The sequence below is a fragment of the Curcuma longa genome, chromosome 2 (assembly GCF_044706935.1).
Source record: "Curcuma longa cultivar G26 ecotype Majalengka, Jawa Barat chromosome 2, ITB_CL_G26_1.1, whole genome shotgun sequence".
NCBI lineage: Eukaryota > Viridiplantae > Streptophyta > Magnoliopsida > Zingiberales > Zingiberaceae > Curcuma > Curcuma longa.
In genome coordinates, this window is record NC_133862.1 from 10,716,155 (window position 1) to 10,733,802 (window position 17,648).

The 17,648-nt window shown below is 39.1% G+C and overlaps 2 protein-coding genes and 1 pseudogene across 2 annotated transcripts; 1 reads left to right on the forward strand and 2 right to left on the reverse strand.

Annotated features, from left to right (window-relative positions):
• Positions 1-6,204: 6,204 nt before the first annotated feature.
• LOC141821589 (dehydration-responsive element-binding protein 1D-like) lies at positions 6,205-6,783 on the reverse strand. Its single transcript, XM_074708969.1, has one exon. It carries the CDS (start codon positions 6,781-6,783, stop codon positions 6,205-6,207), a length of 579 nt encoding a protein of 192 aa, XP_074565070.1.
• Positions 6,784-11,112: 4,329 nt separating this feature from the next.
• LOC141821590 (uncharacterized) lies at positions 11,113-11,599 on the reverse strand (annotated as a pseudogene).
• Positions 11,600-15,360: 3,761 nt separating this feature from the next.
• LOC141815501 (uncharacterized) lies at positions 15,361-16,907 on the forward strand. Its single transcript, XM_074703449.1, has 2 exons — positions 15,361-16,383; positions 16,650-16,907. The coding sequence occupies exon 1, from the start codon at positions 15,413-15,415 to the stop codon at positions 16,112-16,114; it is 702 nt and encodes a 233-aa protein (XP_074559550.1). The 5' UTR covers positions 15,361-15,412; the 3' UTR covers positions 16,115-16,383; positions 16,650-16,907.
• The last annotated feature ends 741 nt before the right edge of the window (positions 16,908-17,648 follow it).

Consider the following 17,648-nt stretch of genomic DNA (forward strand, 5'->3'; position numbering starts at 1 on the left):
GAAGGCGGATAAGCCTCTCACAAGCTTGCTCTTATAAGAACACAATAATATAACAAGAAACAAGAATACAAATACAAATGAAAGCAAAAATACTTTTCAAATGAAATCTTACTTTAAATGCTTTCTTGTTGCTTGGAATAGTCTCTTGTTGGTTTGGAAATGCAACAACACTTCTTCCTTAAACCCTCAAGAACTAGCTCTTTTCCTTCAAATGAAAACCTACTATACAGTTATTGTAAGAGTTGATTTTCACCTATCAGTCAACTGATATACTTTATCAGTCGACTAATTTGGTCAACGATCAAATAACCACTTCTGAACCTTCTGAAATCTATCTGATTTTAATTTGTAGGTTTTCAAATACTAGTCGACTGATTACGCTGATCAATCAACTGATTACCTTGATCATCAAATTAATTTATGTTTGTTCGGTTTCAATCCAAATTAATCGATTGATACACATAATCAGTCGAATCGATTTGACTAAAAAATACATCTCTAAATAAGCTTCGTTTTGTATCAAAGATTGTCTCGTTTTAATATCTGAGTCAAAAATTATGTCTTGATTTATAAATTTTATGTCTTTGCTTTTTGAGATTAAAAATGAAGTCATTGTAATTAATATAATTATATTTTTGATTTTTAAATAAAAAATATATTTAATTTATTCATTCACGATGAATTATTATTATATTATAAAGACTTTCATTATATATGTATAACTTCATTCAACATGTTTGAACTATCTAACTCTACTGTGTTGGTCTAATCTATCTGCTCAGGTAGATAATTAGAAGATTAATAAGCTAATTTAATGTTAATGGATATCATAACACAATAATAAAAGCTTTTGGATGTTTTTTTGTGAATTTAAAAGGAACGTAACAAAGCAAAGTTTGAAATCAAAACAAATCGCGTATAGTAGTGAGTTGAATTCAATTTTCAAAATGAATCCAAAATTATTCAATCAGCCAAATATAAACACTATTCATTTTTCAGGCTAAACGATTAATTAATTAATTAATCATTCCGGCAGTAATTCAGTCAGTGCACACGTCACCTTTGTGATGTCAGATGTGACGTCACATGTTAATTAAGGCGGGGAGAGGTGGAGTCAGTGCCTTGCCGTTGCGTCCTACTTTGCGGCGGACGTTGACTGGGTTGACGCGATTGTCCTGGTCCGCAGATTTTATTATATGAATTCAAGCATTGTCTTTATGCGGACCGTTTGCGTTGGCCGACTTGGATCAAACGAACGTAGCCTGGCCGTTACACGGCATTCGGGTGTCGATAAGAAAACAATATCGGCCACTGCAGCAAAGACGATAATGTTCACTTTGAACGCTCCTCATCGTTGGTCGCATAGTGAGAGATGAGAGAAGTAAATCATGAAATCAAATGACTTCCTAGCTAGGTGGAGGATATAAATTCCAAAAGAAAGAATTTAGTAGGAATCGATCCTTACCCAATTGAATAATTTTATCACTCGAGTACCAATTTACGCATTGTTTGGGAAGAGGTGAAGGAAGGGTAAATAAAGGAAGGGAACTTTTAACCTTGTTTGGAAAGGAGTGAGGAAGAGAAGAAAAGGGAAAGGTAACTTTTAACTTTTCTTACCTATGAAAAGAGAGATTTGCTTACACTCTAATTTAGGGTGTAAGGGAGAAGAAAACAATTCTAAATGAATAAAAATGATACGCTATATGAAAAATATAACATGAAACTCTAAATATTATTTGTTTCAATTTATCATGTTGAATTTTACAATATATGTATTATTCTCATTTTAAATATTATTTGTTCCAATTTTATCCCTATTTTAAAATATTAATCCCAAATAATTTATTTAATTTATTTAATCTAAATTTTTTAAATTTCTATCGCATAGCATGATCTTTTAGTTTTTTTATATAAATAAATTTTTATAGAAATATATGTAAAAATACTGATTTATCCGTTGTCGTACCAAAATGTATAGATTTTATATTTATGATTATTGTATGTCTACTCATTATTTTTTAAAAAATTTTATTTATTTAAGTTGTAAATATTAATTTTAGTTGGTCTCACAAAATAGTTTTGACAAAAAAAATCTTATATTCATAGGTTTAATAAGTTATACATATTTGTTCACATGTAGATTTATTTTAAGAAATAAAAGAATTTTTATAATTTTATATATTTAATCTTTTTTTTTCCTTTAACACATGTTACGTTAATATGTTCCTTTCAAATAAAAAAGACATAAATAGTTTCTTCCCCTCCCTTTAGTTCACCCCATACATTAGTTATGCCCATAGGGACAGTAATAAAATCGGTCATCCACGTAGATAAAAGCCAAAAAGAGTAGCTATCGTTGAGATAACACGCTCATTTATCGAGAGGGGGATTGTTGTTTAAAAGTTTGATTGAGATGGATTTTTACGTTCGCTATAGAAAATGTTATGATATTTTATTCATGTAGATTTCAAAATTTCTTATTTCGCTTAAGTAATTTTCATAATACCCAAATTATATAGTATATTTTTGAAATATCGCTCCCCAACCTCTCCTCTTTCTTTCACTCAAATAATTATGAAATTTTCATATTTTTACTTTACCCATTTAGAAATGTAGTACTCTCAATTTACCCCTTGCATACCAACCCAAAGTTGGGCCTGGTCTCCTTACACCATGTCCTCAATTAAAATTAAAGTTTGATATCATATCTACATTCCTTTTACTCATCGGATGGATGCAAGTTTATAGAAATTCTAATAGCCTAGGTTCATTAGTGGATTTCAATCAAAATCCATTAATCGACCTAATGAACTTAGATTATACGCATTTCAACTCTTACAAATTTCTAAGGTCACAAGAACTCCAAAAGTGCTCTCCTTTACTTATTTCAAATTCCTCAAATATGCTACAGTATTATGTTAACTTTCAACCCAAACGTTTTACTTGAAAATTTTTTTCTCCTTGACACTACTAGGGAAGTCCAAAAATAATAAAGAACACATTTGGACTCCTTGACACTTCAGAAACTTAAAGGATTTGAAATGGGTGTAATCGAAGTTATCTAGGTCAAGATTTCGATCAGTGAATTTTACCGAAATCTACTAATAGACCTAAACTATTTGAATTGCTACGAATTTGTAACCACATGAAAGAATAGAGTTTGGCGAATATAGATTTGATGTCAAATCTTGATTTTAATTTTAGTAGTTAAATTTTTTAAAAAAAAATTCAAGGTGTATAAATTGACAGGTGAGAGAGAAAGAGAGAGAGATTTATTTTCCACGAGTAGAGCGAAAGAGAGATATGTTAAAATTGTATGCATTTATATAAATAATTTTTATATTTAATGGAGAGAAAGATTTACTTTTCATGAGGGGAGAGAGAGAGGGAGATATTGGAGTTGCATACGTCTAGAATAAAAAATTTAATATTTAATCTTTTGAATATGATATATTTTTGTTAGATCTTAATTGAGGTGATTACCTTGTGCGTTGCGGAATCTCGTAGGATCGGGAAGAAATCTATAAGAGTCTTCTTCGTAGTTTCTCGCTCCTAACGCCCTTGGGATCTGGTGGTGATGTCTCATGAGAGAAGTCTCATACTCGTATATTAGAGAGAGAGAAAAAGGAGAGTCTTGCGTAGTTTCTTTCCAAGAGAGAAAACTCTCTTTGTTGGCATGCGCATGCAGACCCTTAGATTTGCTAGTCATCTCAAGCTAAGAGTTATGCATGTAAAGTCACGTTCGAATATAATCAAGGTTTTCATTGCGCATTCAAACGATGAGCATAAGATCAAGACGAATAGCGATTGGAGCTATTCACCCCCATGGAAATTTAAAGGTTCGTATAGAGTGCAAACTATTCATCTGTTCATAGGATTAATTAATTAATCTGGTCCTAATTAAAAGCAGCCCATAATAAACTCGCAATTTGGCCCATAATCAAAACCAGACAGACAAAGTGATATGCTATAATTAAATGAGAAAATCGCATATATACCTCACAATTTGACACTTACTGTTTTCTTCGATGAATTAAGGCAGGAAGAAGAAGGCTTAGTGCCGTTGCTCCTTGTTGATTCCGCATCAAATGGAGGATGAACAAAGATTTCTTAGGGTTTTCCGGCATCAAATATAAGAAGGAGTTTTCCAATGTCAAATAGGAAGGAAGATTAAGATTTAGCAGAGGAAGAGTAAGGGTTTCGCGTTGGGAAGAGGAAGGGTTAGGGGCAAATAAAATTAAGGAAAAATTAAACTAATATAAATAAAATTAAGAAAAAAAATTAACGATAATAAAATTAGGAAAAGAAAGTAAATTGATATAAATAAAAAAATTTGTTGATAAGTTTATCAAAACTTAACCATTATAATAGAAATATTAATTTTTATTTATTATAATTACTGATCAATTATTTTTTTGATACTTTTATAATATTTTTTATTTAAAAAAATTAACATCTGCAGACAAAATCATCAAAATAAATTTAAATGATATTTTTAATTTTCTAGAAATCAAATTTAATATAATTATTAGCTATATTTTTAGAAAAACCGATAAATTATTTATGGTGGTTAGCGATGCAGAAGAAAAATCAATAAATTTGTTTAAAGAATAATATATTAAAAAAATCTATTAAACTTTTAAACATAATTTATTTAAAGAATAATATATTTGACTAATAAATATTTTTAATTAACTAAATAAAACTTAAAACATAATAATTAAATTTGACCATCAATAATAAATTATTATAATACAAGCTACTATACATTTTAACCGTTAAATTGATAAAAAATATTTAACCGGTAATTAATCATTTCTTGACATCTACGGTGAATTAAAATAAAAGAGGAGATGCATATGATAGCTTGTGGAGGAGTGAAAGCATAATAACAAGCGTATAGAAATGATGACGAAATAAATTATAATTTACAAGTGAAATTCAACTTTACATAGTAAAAAATTAAAATTACCAGCCAAATTGAATTTTAGCTAGTAAAAAAATTTATAATTACTGACAAAATCTAACTTTGGGCGAGTAAATATTTAAAATTATAGATAAAATATAAATTTGACCAATAAAAATTAAACATTGCTAGTCAAATTTAACTTTGATAAGTACAAAATTTAATATTGTCAATTAAATTTAATTTTGCTTGATAAAAAATTAATATTATCGATCAAATTTAACTTTTGCTAGTAAAAAATTAAATATATATTACTTGCTTAATCTAACTTTGACCAATAAAAAATTTAAAAATTATTAGTCAAATATTCATTTGGGTCTATAATTATAATTATTTACTGGCTAAAATTTATTTTGTTTGGTGATTTTAAATGTTTACCGATTGAATTCATTTTGATGGAAAAAAACCGTCAATGAACCCTTTTTCCCTAGTGTGTTCCAACCCGAATTTAGAGTTTTGACCACTAGTCAAATTGTTGGAACCAACAATCAATTGGTAAATTCTAATTCAAGATATCACCTAAACCTTTAAACTCAAACCTCTTTTCTCCCTCACTAATATATTAGTCGATTATTAGATTCTATCAATCGATTGATGCATATCTTTCAATCATCCTAATAGTTGAAATGAATCTAACTCACTCTCGTCGTCTCACGAGTAACTTATGCTAAATAAACATCCTGTTTTCTAGATTTTTATTTTTGGAGCTTCCTCATCTCTGAATATTCATCCACCTTTGCATCCGATCTCATAATTTTCTTAGACTTTCTTTATGCCAAGAATTCCACCCTCGATCTCTTTAGACTTTCGTGTCTTACATCTAATCGTCCGACTTACAAAGACTTCTCCATCCAACCCTCAATCTCCTTGGACTTCCCTTGCACACTTGTCATACAAGTGAAATTCAAGTTCTTTGCTTAAATTTAAATACTCGTCAAACATTTAAACATTGTATTTGGGCATGATTGCACATACATGTAACAATTCAGTAGTTGATATTAATAGAGACAACTATAATTAATAATTGAGATTAATGGCTAAAGCGGATGAATAATTTTTCAATGACATCAAAATCCAAGGATAAACATGGGCAAGATAAACATGGGCAAAAAAAAGAGGAAGGGTGGAAAATATTTTATAGTTTTGGGTGGAAAATATCAATAATATATTTTCCATAATTTTCATTTTAAAACTTTAAGAAAAAGAATTTTAAAACTTAAAAAAATGCGCGGGATTTGTCAGTCAAGGTTCCACAGTGAAATCGAACCGAAAATATCTCCGTCGTTATCGCCGCCGTCGCTCCAGTAATCCTGATCGATTACGCTCCAGCCGAAGTCGTCCAACGCCGGAGGATCGCCGTAGATTATCTCCGGCGGCAACACCTCATCAATCCACTCTCCGCCCTCTCCGCCCCGGTCCATCTCCGCAGCCTCCTCGCCGGCGCCGCCACCGTCGCTCCTCTCCGGAGCCGGCGCCTGCGATCCCCTCGCGCCTTCTCGCGCGTACCGCACCGCCTTGTCCTTTATCTCGGGCCGGCTCAGCCGCTCGGTCGCCGCTATGTCCGGCAGCTGGTCCGGGAAGTTGAAGTAGTGCTGCCCGGCGGGGCCGCGGAGGCAGAGCATGGCGGCGTCGTAGGCCCTGGCGGCCATATCCTGCGACGGGAACGACCCCAGCCACAGGCGCTCCCGGCTATTGGGGAACCGCACCTCCGCCACCCACTTGCCCCACTTCCGCAGCCGCACTCCCTTATACTTCGCCTTCGCCGGCGCCGGCGCCGGCCCAGCCCTCTCCCCGGAAGTCTCCTCCGCCCTGTCCATGTTTTCGCAATGAAGCGCAACTGCGGTGGTCCATATATAACGCCATCCCACATTCCCACCCGGCTCATACCTCTTAATTATTTTTAATCACAGTATTTAAGGCGGCGATAATAATACATGTGGAATTAAATAGATTATTTATTTCATGCTGTGATAATATTATATTGCTTATCATTGCACTGTTGGCTTTGATTATGTTATATAGCTCTTTTTTTTTAATTATTAAAGGCCTGATTTTTATTATTTTTTTGCCTAAGGTAGAATCTTGAGATGACCCTGATCGCACGTGTCAAAATCATGTAGCCGCAGTAGATTGGCGCATGTCCCATGCATGCGTGACGTACGGCGGACGTAAACGGTTAGTTTGAAAGATCCGCCGCCGCCAGAAACGGTAAGCAAATCTAAATCTCGCTCGGGGGGCATCCGTAGGATTTCGAATGGACCACCAACACCTTTTGGGCAGCCGTCCGAGCACTGAGGAGATCTAGTCGGGGAAGCCAAGCGACAACGACTCGGACGTTGCGTCTGAGGGTTCATGTCGTCATGGGAACTGCGTCTGAGGGTGGCCACAAGGCTGCTGCCTAATTGATTTTATTTTTAAGAAAAAGGAAAAAAAACAAGGTTTCGTAGTGATATTTTTTCAAATAAAAGTTATATATATATATATATATATCATTAAAATATATGAAAAAATTACAGTTGGGCTATTTATAAATAATATAATTTTCAAAAATTAATTAAATAACACCGTCCTCCGATTCAATTATTGGTCTAATTGATTATTTGTGGGTCCGCTCGATTGATTATATATGTACTATTTGATTGGACTTCGAACCAAAGAGAATCTAGAATTTGTAGAGAAAAGATGAAGTTCTACAGGTGATGCCTTGTGTAATATGAGGTTCATATTTTTAGGGCAATATTATTGAGGGTCAACCTAGCTAATACATATATAGGAGATGCTTCTTTAATTTGTAGAGACTCTTCGACTAAGATAGTCCGTAGTAAACGTTTTCAAATTTATTCTAATGACTGATAGAAAATTTTCATAAATTAGTCATTTTGAGGATTAATAAGATCTTAAAAATTGAGTATCTAAAAAAAATTACAAAGTTGTAAGACGAGCCAAGTCAAAATCTCTTCAGTTGAAAAGCATTGTTGGCTAGCCATCAAAATACATTGGGACCATAAATTAAACTAATAATACATTTATACTATAATTAATAACAATGGATAATTGTTATATATGCACGTACGCATTGTATAGTTAATTAAAGGACCAATATATTTAAAAGCTTATATGTATTTTTGATATAATAATTATATTATTATTTAAAAGATTTTGGATTTTTTTTTGTGAAATTAATTAAAAGGAACTAACGTAACAAAGCAAACTTTGAAAGCAAAACAAATCGCGCAGTGAGTTGAATTCAATTTTCAAAATGCATCCAAAATTATTCAATCAGACAAATATAAACACTGCTCATTTTTCAGGCTAAACGATTAATTAATCAATCCGGCAGGACTTCGGTCACGTGCACCACGTTGAGACTTTCCAAGCCGCAATTTTGCGGTCGGGCGTTGACTGGTTCCAGGGGCCCCACATGTTTGTCGTCGGGCAGCTTAGATTACATATGAATCCAAGCATTGGATTCTTGTTTGGTCTCACTATTTTATGCGGACGTTGAGGGTTGATTGATTTGCCCTTTAGGAGTAAACGAACCGAGTCGCTTTTTAACTGTTTGATTGAGACGGATTTATTTATATCAGTCTACAATGTTGAAAAAGAATAACACTTTAAATTTACGGAGAAAAAAAACGTGGTGACTTAATAGCTATTTAGTCATCTACATTTATTTGACATATAAAATAAATTAATGAACCTGGCTAGTTAACCAAAAACATGTTAATAATTTGACGGCCGAACTAATATATATATATATATATATATATTTCTTATTACGTGTAAATAGCTATGTGGGAAACTTCCATGCTGCGCGTCGGGTTTCCACACGTGCATGGGACCGGACCGGTCACCTTAAACACACCCCCGATCCCGCCGCTTCCGGCCTCCCTCGGTGCGCCGATTCACCGGCGAGTCCATGAGACTGACTGAGATTTATCTTTTTTTTTTATAGGTAACTACTTATTTCTTCTTTCATTTTCATGCTTTTTTTACTATTCACTATACCTATAGTGAGTTAATGATCAGATAATAAATTGGTAGCTTTCCTCAAGAATAATAAATTAAAAATAAATTTAACAATATCACATACATTAGATTAAAAACAAAATTGGTTTTGCAAAATTCTTCCTTAACCAAATTCCTTATTTTTAGTTATTAATCAATTATTATTCCTGTTCCAACCAATATACCGTGGATGATCAAGTCATAAGTTTACAAACTACTGACGTGTATATGCTTCTTGAAGATAGCTACCGAGAAAGACGAATGAATCTGAAAAAATACTCAAAAAGAGAATTAGAATGGCGTCGGAGATGAGTCCTGACAAGCGACTCCGACATTCAAGTTAGGATTTCATGTAAAGTAGGAGTTTAATAACTTAGAGAAATTAGGGTTGATGTATGCATATCTATGCCCATAAGTATGAGCTACTTTTTATAAAGTTGTTAATATCCGTTTAAGAAATATTCTAAAATAATTTTCTTATTCTCCGAGTGAAACGGTCTGTTTAAGAAATATTATTCTAATATTAAGAATGAACCGACTTTATGACTTTATCTAGTATGACACGTGGAGGTAACATATTTCTATCACATCACAAGCATCCCTAATTAGTTTAGTCGAAAGAGACGTAGTTCGATTGACTAGACTCTGCTTGATGAGGTGTCATCGCTTCGCCACATATGAATGAAGTGACCATAACAGGATCTCGAGCTCGGGGCTCGGGCCTCTAAGCCTATCGTAAGGCAAAGTCGTGAGCTCGGGGCTCAGTGCTTCAGGCCAGTCATAAAATAAAATTGTGAGCTCGGGGCTCCATACTCCAAGTCTATCGTAAGACAAAGTCGTGATCTTAGGGCTGGATGCTCCGGGCTTGTCGTAAGGCAAAGTCACAAGCTCGGGGCTAAGTGCTCCAGGCCTATCGTAAGGCAAAGTCACGAGCTCGGGGCTCAGTGCTCTAGGTTTATCGTAAGGCAAAGTCACGAGCTCGGGGCTCGGTGCTCTAGGTTTATCGTAAGGTAAAGTCGCAAGCTTAGGGCTAAGTGTTGTTGACCTATCGTAAGACAAAAGCGTAAGCTCGGGGCTCGTGCTCTTAGTCTGTTATAAGGCAAAGTCGCAAGCTCAAGGTTCGGTGTTCCAAGCCTGTTGTAAGATAAAGTCCCAAACTCAGGGTTCGGTGTTCTATGCCTATCGTAAGGCAAAGTCGGGAGCTCAGGGTTCAGTGTTCCAGAAAGTCACAAGCTCTCGAGGCTCAGTGTTCCGGGCATGTCGTAAGGTAAACTTGCGAGCTCGGGGCTCGGTGTTCCATGCCTATCGTAACGTAAAGTTGCGAGCTCAAGGCTGGATGTTCCAAGCCTGTCGTAAGGCAAAGCCGCGAGCTTAGAGCTTGGTGTTTCAGTCTATCGTAAGATAAAACCACGAGCTCATGGTTCGGTGTTCTAAGTTTGTCAGAAGGCAAAGTCGTGAGTTCGGAGCTCTGTGTTTCATGCCTGTTGTAAGGTAAAGTCACGAGCTCAGGGCTCGGTGTTCCAGGCCTGTAATATCCTGAATCATGATGAAAAATATTTGACAATATTATATTTCTAATGTTGATGAAATAGTTTAAATTTATTGGAGCCCTTTATTGGTGAGGTCGGTCCGTCGTCAACTTAAGGCTTTAGATTCACTAGTAATGGGAGAGGCCATTGGTTTTTGAGTTCTGTCCATGATTATGTCTGAGTCTAGGGAGATTAATTGAACCCTGAGAAAGATAATTGCTGATGGATGTCACTGATTCGAGACCAAGAGACTTTTTAGAAGCACCTAAGAATTTCTAGAGACACTTCAAGTGAACAAATATTAAATGAAGCAATACTGTAAAGATTAATAATTTAATGAATGAATTATAAGATAAAGAGTGTTAAAAAAATATATATCCTGATGATCTGAAGAAAAGTTTATGCTCAATGTTGAGGCTCTACTTTAATAATGATAGGAATGACTCCTTGTCTGATGATATTTGCTAGAGAGTTTATGTCTTGAGCTAACACTATCGCAGTTGCAGTGATAGCTAAAACATTTTTTTCCTTCAAAAAATTATACTTCATTTAGATCTTGTAGGAAACATTCTCCAACTTATTTGTTATATGTGTGACGCCATTTTGGAGCTATAGAGACTAATTGAAAAGCTTCTGGACTCCTTCTAGGAGCTCCTTATTCCCATTGCAATAGTGCATCGTCCGAAACTGCTCGACACTGAGCTTGCGTGTGATCCATACAACCTGACAGTATATATATTGGGAAGGTGAAAGTCGACCTTGATGGCGTCGACCTCCAGCCAAATTAGGAACTGGCTAACCTTGACTCCTTTGAGGTCCTTGATGCCGCCGTACTTGACGACGCCAGAGACCTTGGTCTCGTAGTACATGAGGTACTCGAAGTCGACGTAGCAAGGGTCGTCGAGATTGATAGAGAAGCTTCCAGTGGAACTCAGGAAGAAGGACTTGACCATGTCGGGAAGGAGGCTCGGGGGGAGGCCGTACCGAGGGAGCAGATCATAGATGGTGGTGCCGTTAGAAGCCGAGGAGTGGTCTTCAACGCAGCGAGGGAGAGAAGGAGAAGATAGGAGAGGAGATCGAAGATATAAGGTTTCATCGACGAGGAAGGAAAAAAACTTAGGATTTTAATCCAAAGAGCAGATGGATCACATGTTATTAGAGAAGATTTTCTCGGTGTAAATTTTCTTTCCGATGGATACGTGATTGTCATTAATTCTTTCGGTGTTAACCATCGTAGCGTCTCGTCTTAGATTTTTCATAGACGACACCAATTTATTCCGTCCAATACACCATGGATGATCAAGCCACCGGTTCATGAACTACTGACGTGCACGTTTTTTGAAGATAATTGCCGAGAAAAACGAAGGAACCTTAAAAATACTCAAAAGGAGAGTTAGAATGACGCCAACGGTTTATCCCGATACATTACTTCGACACTCAAGTTAGGATTTCGCGTGAGGAAAAAGTTTATGACTTAGAAAAATTAAGGTTCATGTATACATACATGTGCCCATGAATATGAACAACTTTTTATAGAATTATTAATATCCGTTTAAAAAATATTCTGAAATATTTTTTTTATTTTTCGAGTGGAACAGTCTATTTAAAAAATATTTTTTTAATTTTAAGGATAATCAACTTTATGATTTTATTCTGTGTAATACATGGAGCTAGGTAACATATTTCCATCGCATCCCTTTGGGAAAAAAATCCATGGAAAAATATGGGGTAGAAAGAATTAAAGAAAGGGAGGAAAAATAATTACTAATTATTATTGATGTGGTAAGTCATGTCCGGGTCCGACGTGGCAAAGGAGTTAATAGGGGGTCCAACCTGGCTGGTCCAGGGGTCTTTGGTCAACCTCGCCTTGAAGGCCAGGCCCGAATATCCTCCTTATAGCCCATATGGCCTGCCCATTGGGCACGACTTACCCAAATCGGGCAAAGTCTTATTGACCAGCATAGTTCATCCTATCTGGTTAAGTCTGATCACTCAAACCCCCCCCAAAACTACTCGGACTGGCCGGTTAAGGTCCTATAGGCCTTCCCTCTGCTCGGCTACCTGGCTCTTCCCGAGAGTTTCACCTCACGAACACGCTCCAAACTCCTCGATTTGGTCGGTTCACACAACACAACCCAGACTGCCTGGCTAACTCTTCGTATGTATCTCGTTTACCTGGCTAATCCACTGGATGACACATCCCTAGTACTTTACCTTTAACATATGCTGTAATTCCTCAGTTCATGCAGCTCTAAGCAAATCACCCAGTCTGCCCGACCTATCCGTACCAGAGCTCTACGTACCCGGGTAAATCCAGATACATCTAGTCCCGGGTACTTTGCCTCATTCCTATACTAGCGCTCCTCGGCGCCCCGTTCTCTTGGGTCATCCCGGCTACAACCTGTCCCGGACAATCTCACCCCGCTCCGGCATCATCCTAGCTCAAGCTCAGGTCTTCCAGGTAACGGACAGATCGATGAACTACAGACAGCCAGCCACACGAATCGTCATACAGAGACAGGATGACGCCTGCGCGGCTGCGCCCTCAAGATCCACCTCGATAATGCTGCTCGTTTTCCCTCCACAGTTAAATGACAAAAGTGACAGAGGATCACATGACAGTTACGGGGTACCTCGCTCCTATCCTCTAGGCGCCTCCCTATTGGCACAGACGACAGCGAAGCGCAGATCCTGTCCCCCTCGCTATGGCCATAGTCTGTCACGTGGGCAGAAGGAATGTTCCATTCACACGTATATCAACTCCAACAGAGGTATGATTTAGGGGATCGAACTTTTGACATACGACTACTATTCTTCTTCTTGTTATCATCTTCGCCGAAAACTGACTTGAGCGTCGGAGCGGCCTGCCGGGACTTCTCGGCACCCTCTAACCCTTTCGTTTGTGTTAATCCTTCCAGGTTTCTATCCTCCGAGGGCCCCACAAAAGGTTGAGGTGGCATTCCCTTGACTGACGGATTGACCGTCGACGGTACGTGGCCGGAACAAATATTTTTTATAGTTTTGGATGAAAAATATCAATAATATATATCTTCCATAATTTTCATTTTAAGACTTATAATGCGCGGGATTAGTCGTCAAAGTTCCACAGTTGAATCGAACCAAATATATCGCCGTCGTCGTCGTTGTCGCCGCCGTCTCTCCAGTAATCCGGATCCACTACGTTCCAGTCGACGTCGTCCATCGCCGGAGGGTCGCCGTAGATTAACTCCGGAGGCAGCACCTCATCAATCCCCGATGCGCCCTCTCCGCCTCCGTCCTTCTCCGCAGCCTCCTGATCACCACCGCCGCCGTCGCTCGCCGGCGCCGGCGCCTGCGATCCCCTCGCGCCTTCTCGCGCGTACCTCACCGCCTTATACTTTATCTCGGGCCGGCTCAGCTGCTCGCCCGCCGCTATGTCCGGCAGCTGGTCCGGGAAGTTGAAGTACTGCTGCTCGGCGGGGCCGCGGAGGCAGAGCATGGCGGCGTCGTACGCCCTGGCGGCCATCTCCGGCGAAGGGAACGACCCCAGCCACAGGCGCTTCCGGCTGTTGGGGTACCGCACCTCCGCCACCCACTTGCCCCACTTCCGTAGCCGCACCCCCTTATACTTGGCCGGCGCCGGCGCCGGCACCGGCCCAGAACCCTCCCCGGAAGTCTCCCCCTCTCCGTCCATGCTTTGTTGTTCAATCGAGCAAACTTTGCGGTGGTCCATATATATAAGCGCGAGGGTACGTGCCTACGTGGCACGAGCCGCCATATCCAGTCAAATTCATGCAGCCGCAATAATACATGCACATTAATAACCGGCCTTGGAAGACAACATTACGACAAGGGAGGAAAGAATTTAATTCTGTCCAACGAATTTTTTTTTATCAATATACGTATAACTTATTTGTAATAATTGTTATAAACAAATCGCGCAGTGAGTTGAATTCAATAATTATCAATAATTGTTATAAACAGTTAAACACTATTCATTTTTCAGGCTAAATGATTAATTAATCAATCCGGCAGTAATTCAGTCACGTGCGCCACGAGTCCCCCGGTAGCAGAATCCTCCGCGTGCTGTTTTCCTGCCTGATGTGACGTCACTTGTTGCGGCGGGGTAGACGTGGAGTTGGTGCCGTGCCATTGCATCCTTAGAATATTAATATATAATATATATTAATATTATTATGTGACCCGGTCATATGAACCGGTCCGCCCTAACTATCTATATATATGGCTGTAATCCTCTTTGTTTAATTCATTCAATTAATAGAAATTTATTTTCGACATGGTATCAGAGCCCGTTTTTTCCGAGCGCCGCGGCTAAGGATCTAGGAAAACCCTAGATCCCTTCTCTCGCCGCCACCATCCGCTTTGGCAGGAGTCGACGAAACCATAGGCTGCGCCGCGATCTGGATCTCTCCGCCTCCTACTCTCCTTCTCCTCCATCCTCTGCCGGCGACGCACAAGGGAAGGGGAAGGCTGCTTGGTCCTTTCCATCCTCTGCCGGCGACGCACAGTGGAAGAGGAGGAAAGAGGCAGCCACTGGTTATCTGCCTTTCTCTGCCGTCGACGCACGACCGGAAGAAGACGCCGGTAGCGCTTCGGTCCTTCCTTTCTCGTTTGCTACTTAAAAGGTGGTTCAAAAAGGTCGCCGAAGAAGAACGCCTTTCTCCATAAACTGATAAAGGTGGCTGATATGATTAGTCTATATCAGCTGTCACTCCTAAGCCTCCTTTAACAAGCAACGACTTCTTTCGTCACCCTTGTCACTCTATTGATTAGTCACAGCATGCAGATACGATCAAATGGTGTTGGCATCAGACAAACTATCTGAGAAATTCTGAAGTTCTGGATCTGCTCGTTCTAGCGGCTTTGGCAGTTTTGGCGGAGGCTTAAAGAAGGACGAAGGTCTCTCAATATGGATCGTGTGGAAGCATCTGGTATTACTGTTATATTGTCAGGAGACAATTATGATTTGTGGTCCGAATCTATGAAGAGTTTTCTAATTGGTAAGAAGCTGTGGAGATATGTCACTGGTGACTTCACGGTGCCAGTGCGACCTGTTGGAACTCCCACTACTCCGCCTACTACAAAGGAAATTGATGATTATCGTATGGCTATTGATGACTGGGATAGTAAGAATCATACTATCCTTACCTGGATTCGAAACACGTCATCTAGGAATATCCAGATCCAGCTCCGGCGAATGGATACCGCCAAGAAGGCCTGGGATTATCTGGAGAATCGTTTCCAGGCTACCGGAGGCATGCACCACTATCAGTTGTTGAGTTCACTACATGCACTGAAACATGAGTCAGGACAATCCATAGATGATTTCTTCTCTACTATCCAGTCACTTTGGGATCGCATTGATGAGGCCAACATTGATGAGGAACAACTTAGGGTCATTCAGCTACTGATGAAGCTCGGCCCTGAGTACGAATCTGTTCGTGGATCATTGCTCCATCGTGATCCACTTCCTTCGTTAGATATAGCTATGAAGGAGATCTCTTTTGAGGCTACTCGCTTTGCCATGCTTCGGTCTCCTACTACTGATTCTGCTCTGGCTGTTCCATCATCTGTGCCCACGTTTTCCTCGCAAGGATGCTCGATCGGATAAGTCTGCTAGATGTCGCCGTTGTCCGAATGCTGATCATGCTTACACTCATTGCCCCAACATTGAGTGTCGTTATTGTCACCAAAAGGGTCATGTTCGTCAGAACTGCCCAAAACTGGGTCGCACATCTTCTACAGCTGGCTCTTCCTCCTCCATGGCCGCCGTCACAAATGTTTTGCAGTCGCCTCAGTCCACTACTCCCACCCTTATGGATATCCATAAACTACTCACTCAGGTTTTATCTGCCAATCCTTCATTAGCCACCACATCAGGTAACCGACAATGGTTCTTAGATTCTGCTTGTTGCAACCATATGACTTCTAACATTAATCTGTTACATTCTCTAAAACCTCTCACCACCTCGCCTCCCATTCACACTGCAAATGGTGCCTCCATGCACATCACACACACTGGTCATGCCACTTCACCATCTCTCCAAGATGTCTACTACATTCCCCATTTAACATTAAACCTTGTTTCTATTGGTCAGTTGGTTGAGCAGGGACTTACTGTTATTTTCACGTCTTCTGGTGTACAGGTTCAGGATTCGCAGACGGGCCAGATTCTAGGGACGGGGCGCAAGACGGGTCGCCTGTTTGAGCTTTGCTCCCTTCAACCTTTTCCTTCTATCTCTGCTGTCGTTTCTCCTTCTTCCATCTATCAGTGGCATCTCAGACTTGGGCATGCTTCATCACATAACCTCCGATCTCTTGCTGCTAAAGGCTTTTTTGGTTCTATTAAATTTGAATCCTTTGATTGTGTACATTGCAAGCTTGGCAAACAGCCAGCACTTTCTTTCTCAAATAATCATTCTATTGCTGATAAACCTTTTTCCCTAGTTCACTCAGATATTTGGGGGCCCTCTCCTGTTGGTACATTTAAAGATTATCGATATTTTGTAATCTTTATTGATGATTATTCCCGATTTACTTGGATTTATTTTTTGAAAAATCGTTCTGAACTTGCCGCTACTTACTCCACTTTTGCAAAAATGATTCAAACACAATTCTCATGTCCTATTAAAATACTTCGCACTGACAATGCTTTGGAATATAATGATTCTACCTTTCTCAATTTTCTTTCTGCCCAGGGCACTGTTGTTCAGCGTTCATGTCCTTACACTTCACAACAAAATGGTAGGGCTGAACGTAAACATAGGCACATTCTAGATACTGTTCGTGCCATGCTCCTTTCTGCTTCGTGTCCTGATCGATTTTGGGGAGAAGCTGCCCTTACTGCTGTCTATACAATCAACCGGATGCCTTCTTCTATACTTCAGGATGTCATTCCTTACGAGAAGCTCTTTGGTCAGCCACCAGATTACTCCATTCTTCGTCCGTTTGGCTGTGTCAGTTTCGTCCACCTTCCCCCACATGAACGAAACAAATTGGAGCCTCAGAATCGTCTGTGTTGTTTGTTGGGATATGGGGTAGAACATAAGGGCTATCGTTGTTGGGATCCTGTGTCAAATCGAGTTCGTATTTCTCGTCATGTCACCTTTTGGGAACATAAGATGTTCTCTTCTGAGTCCAAGTTT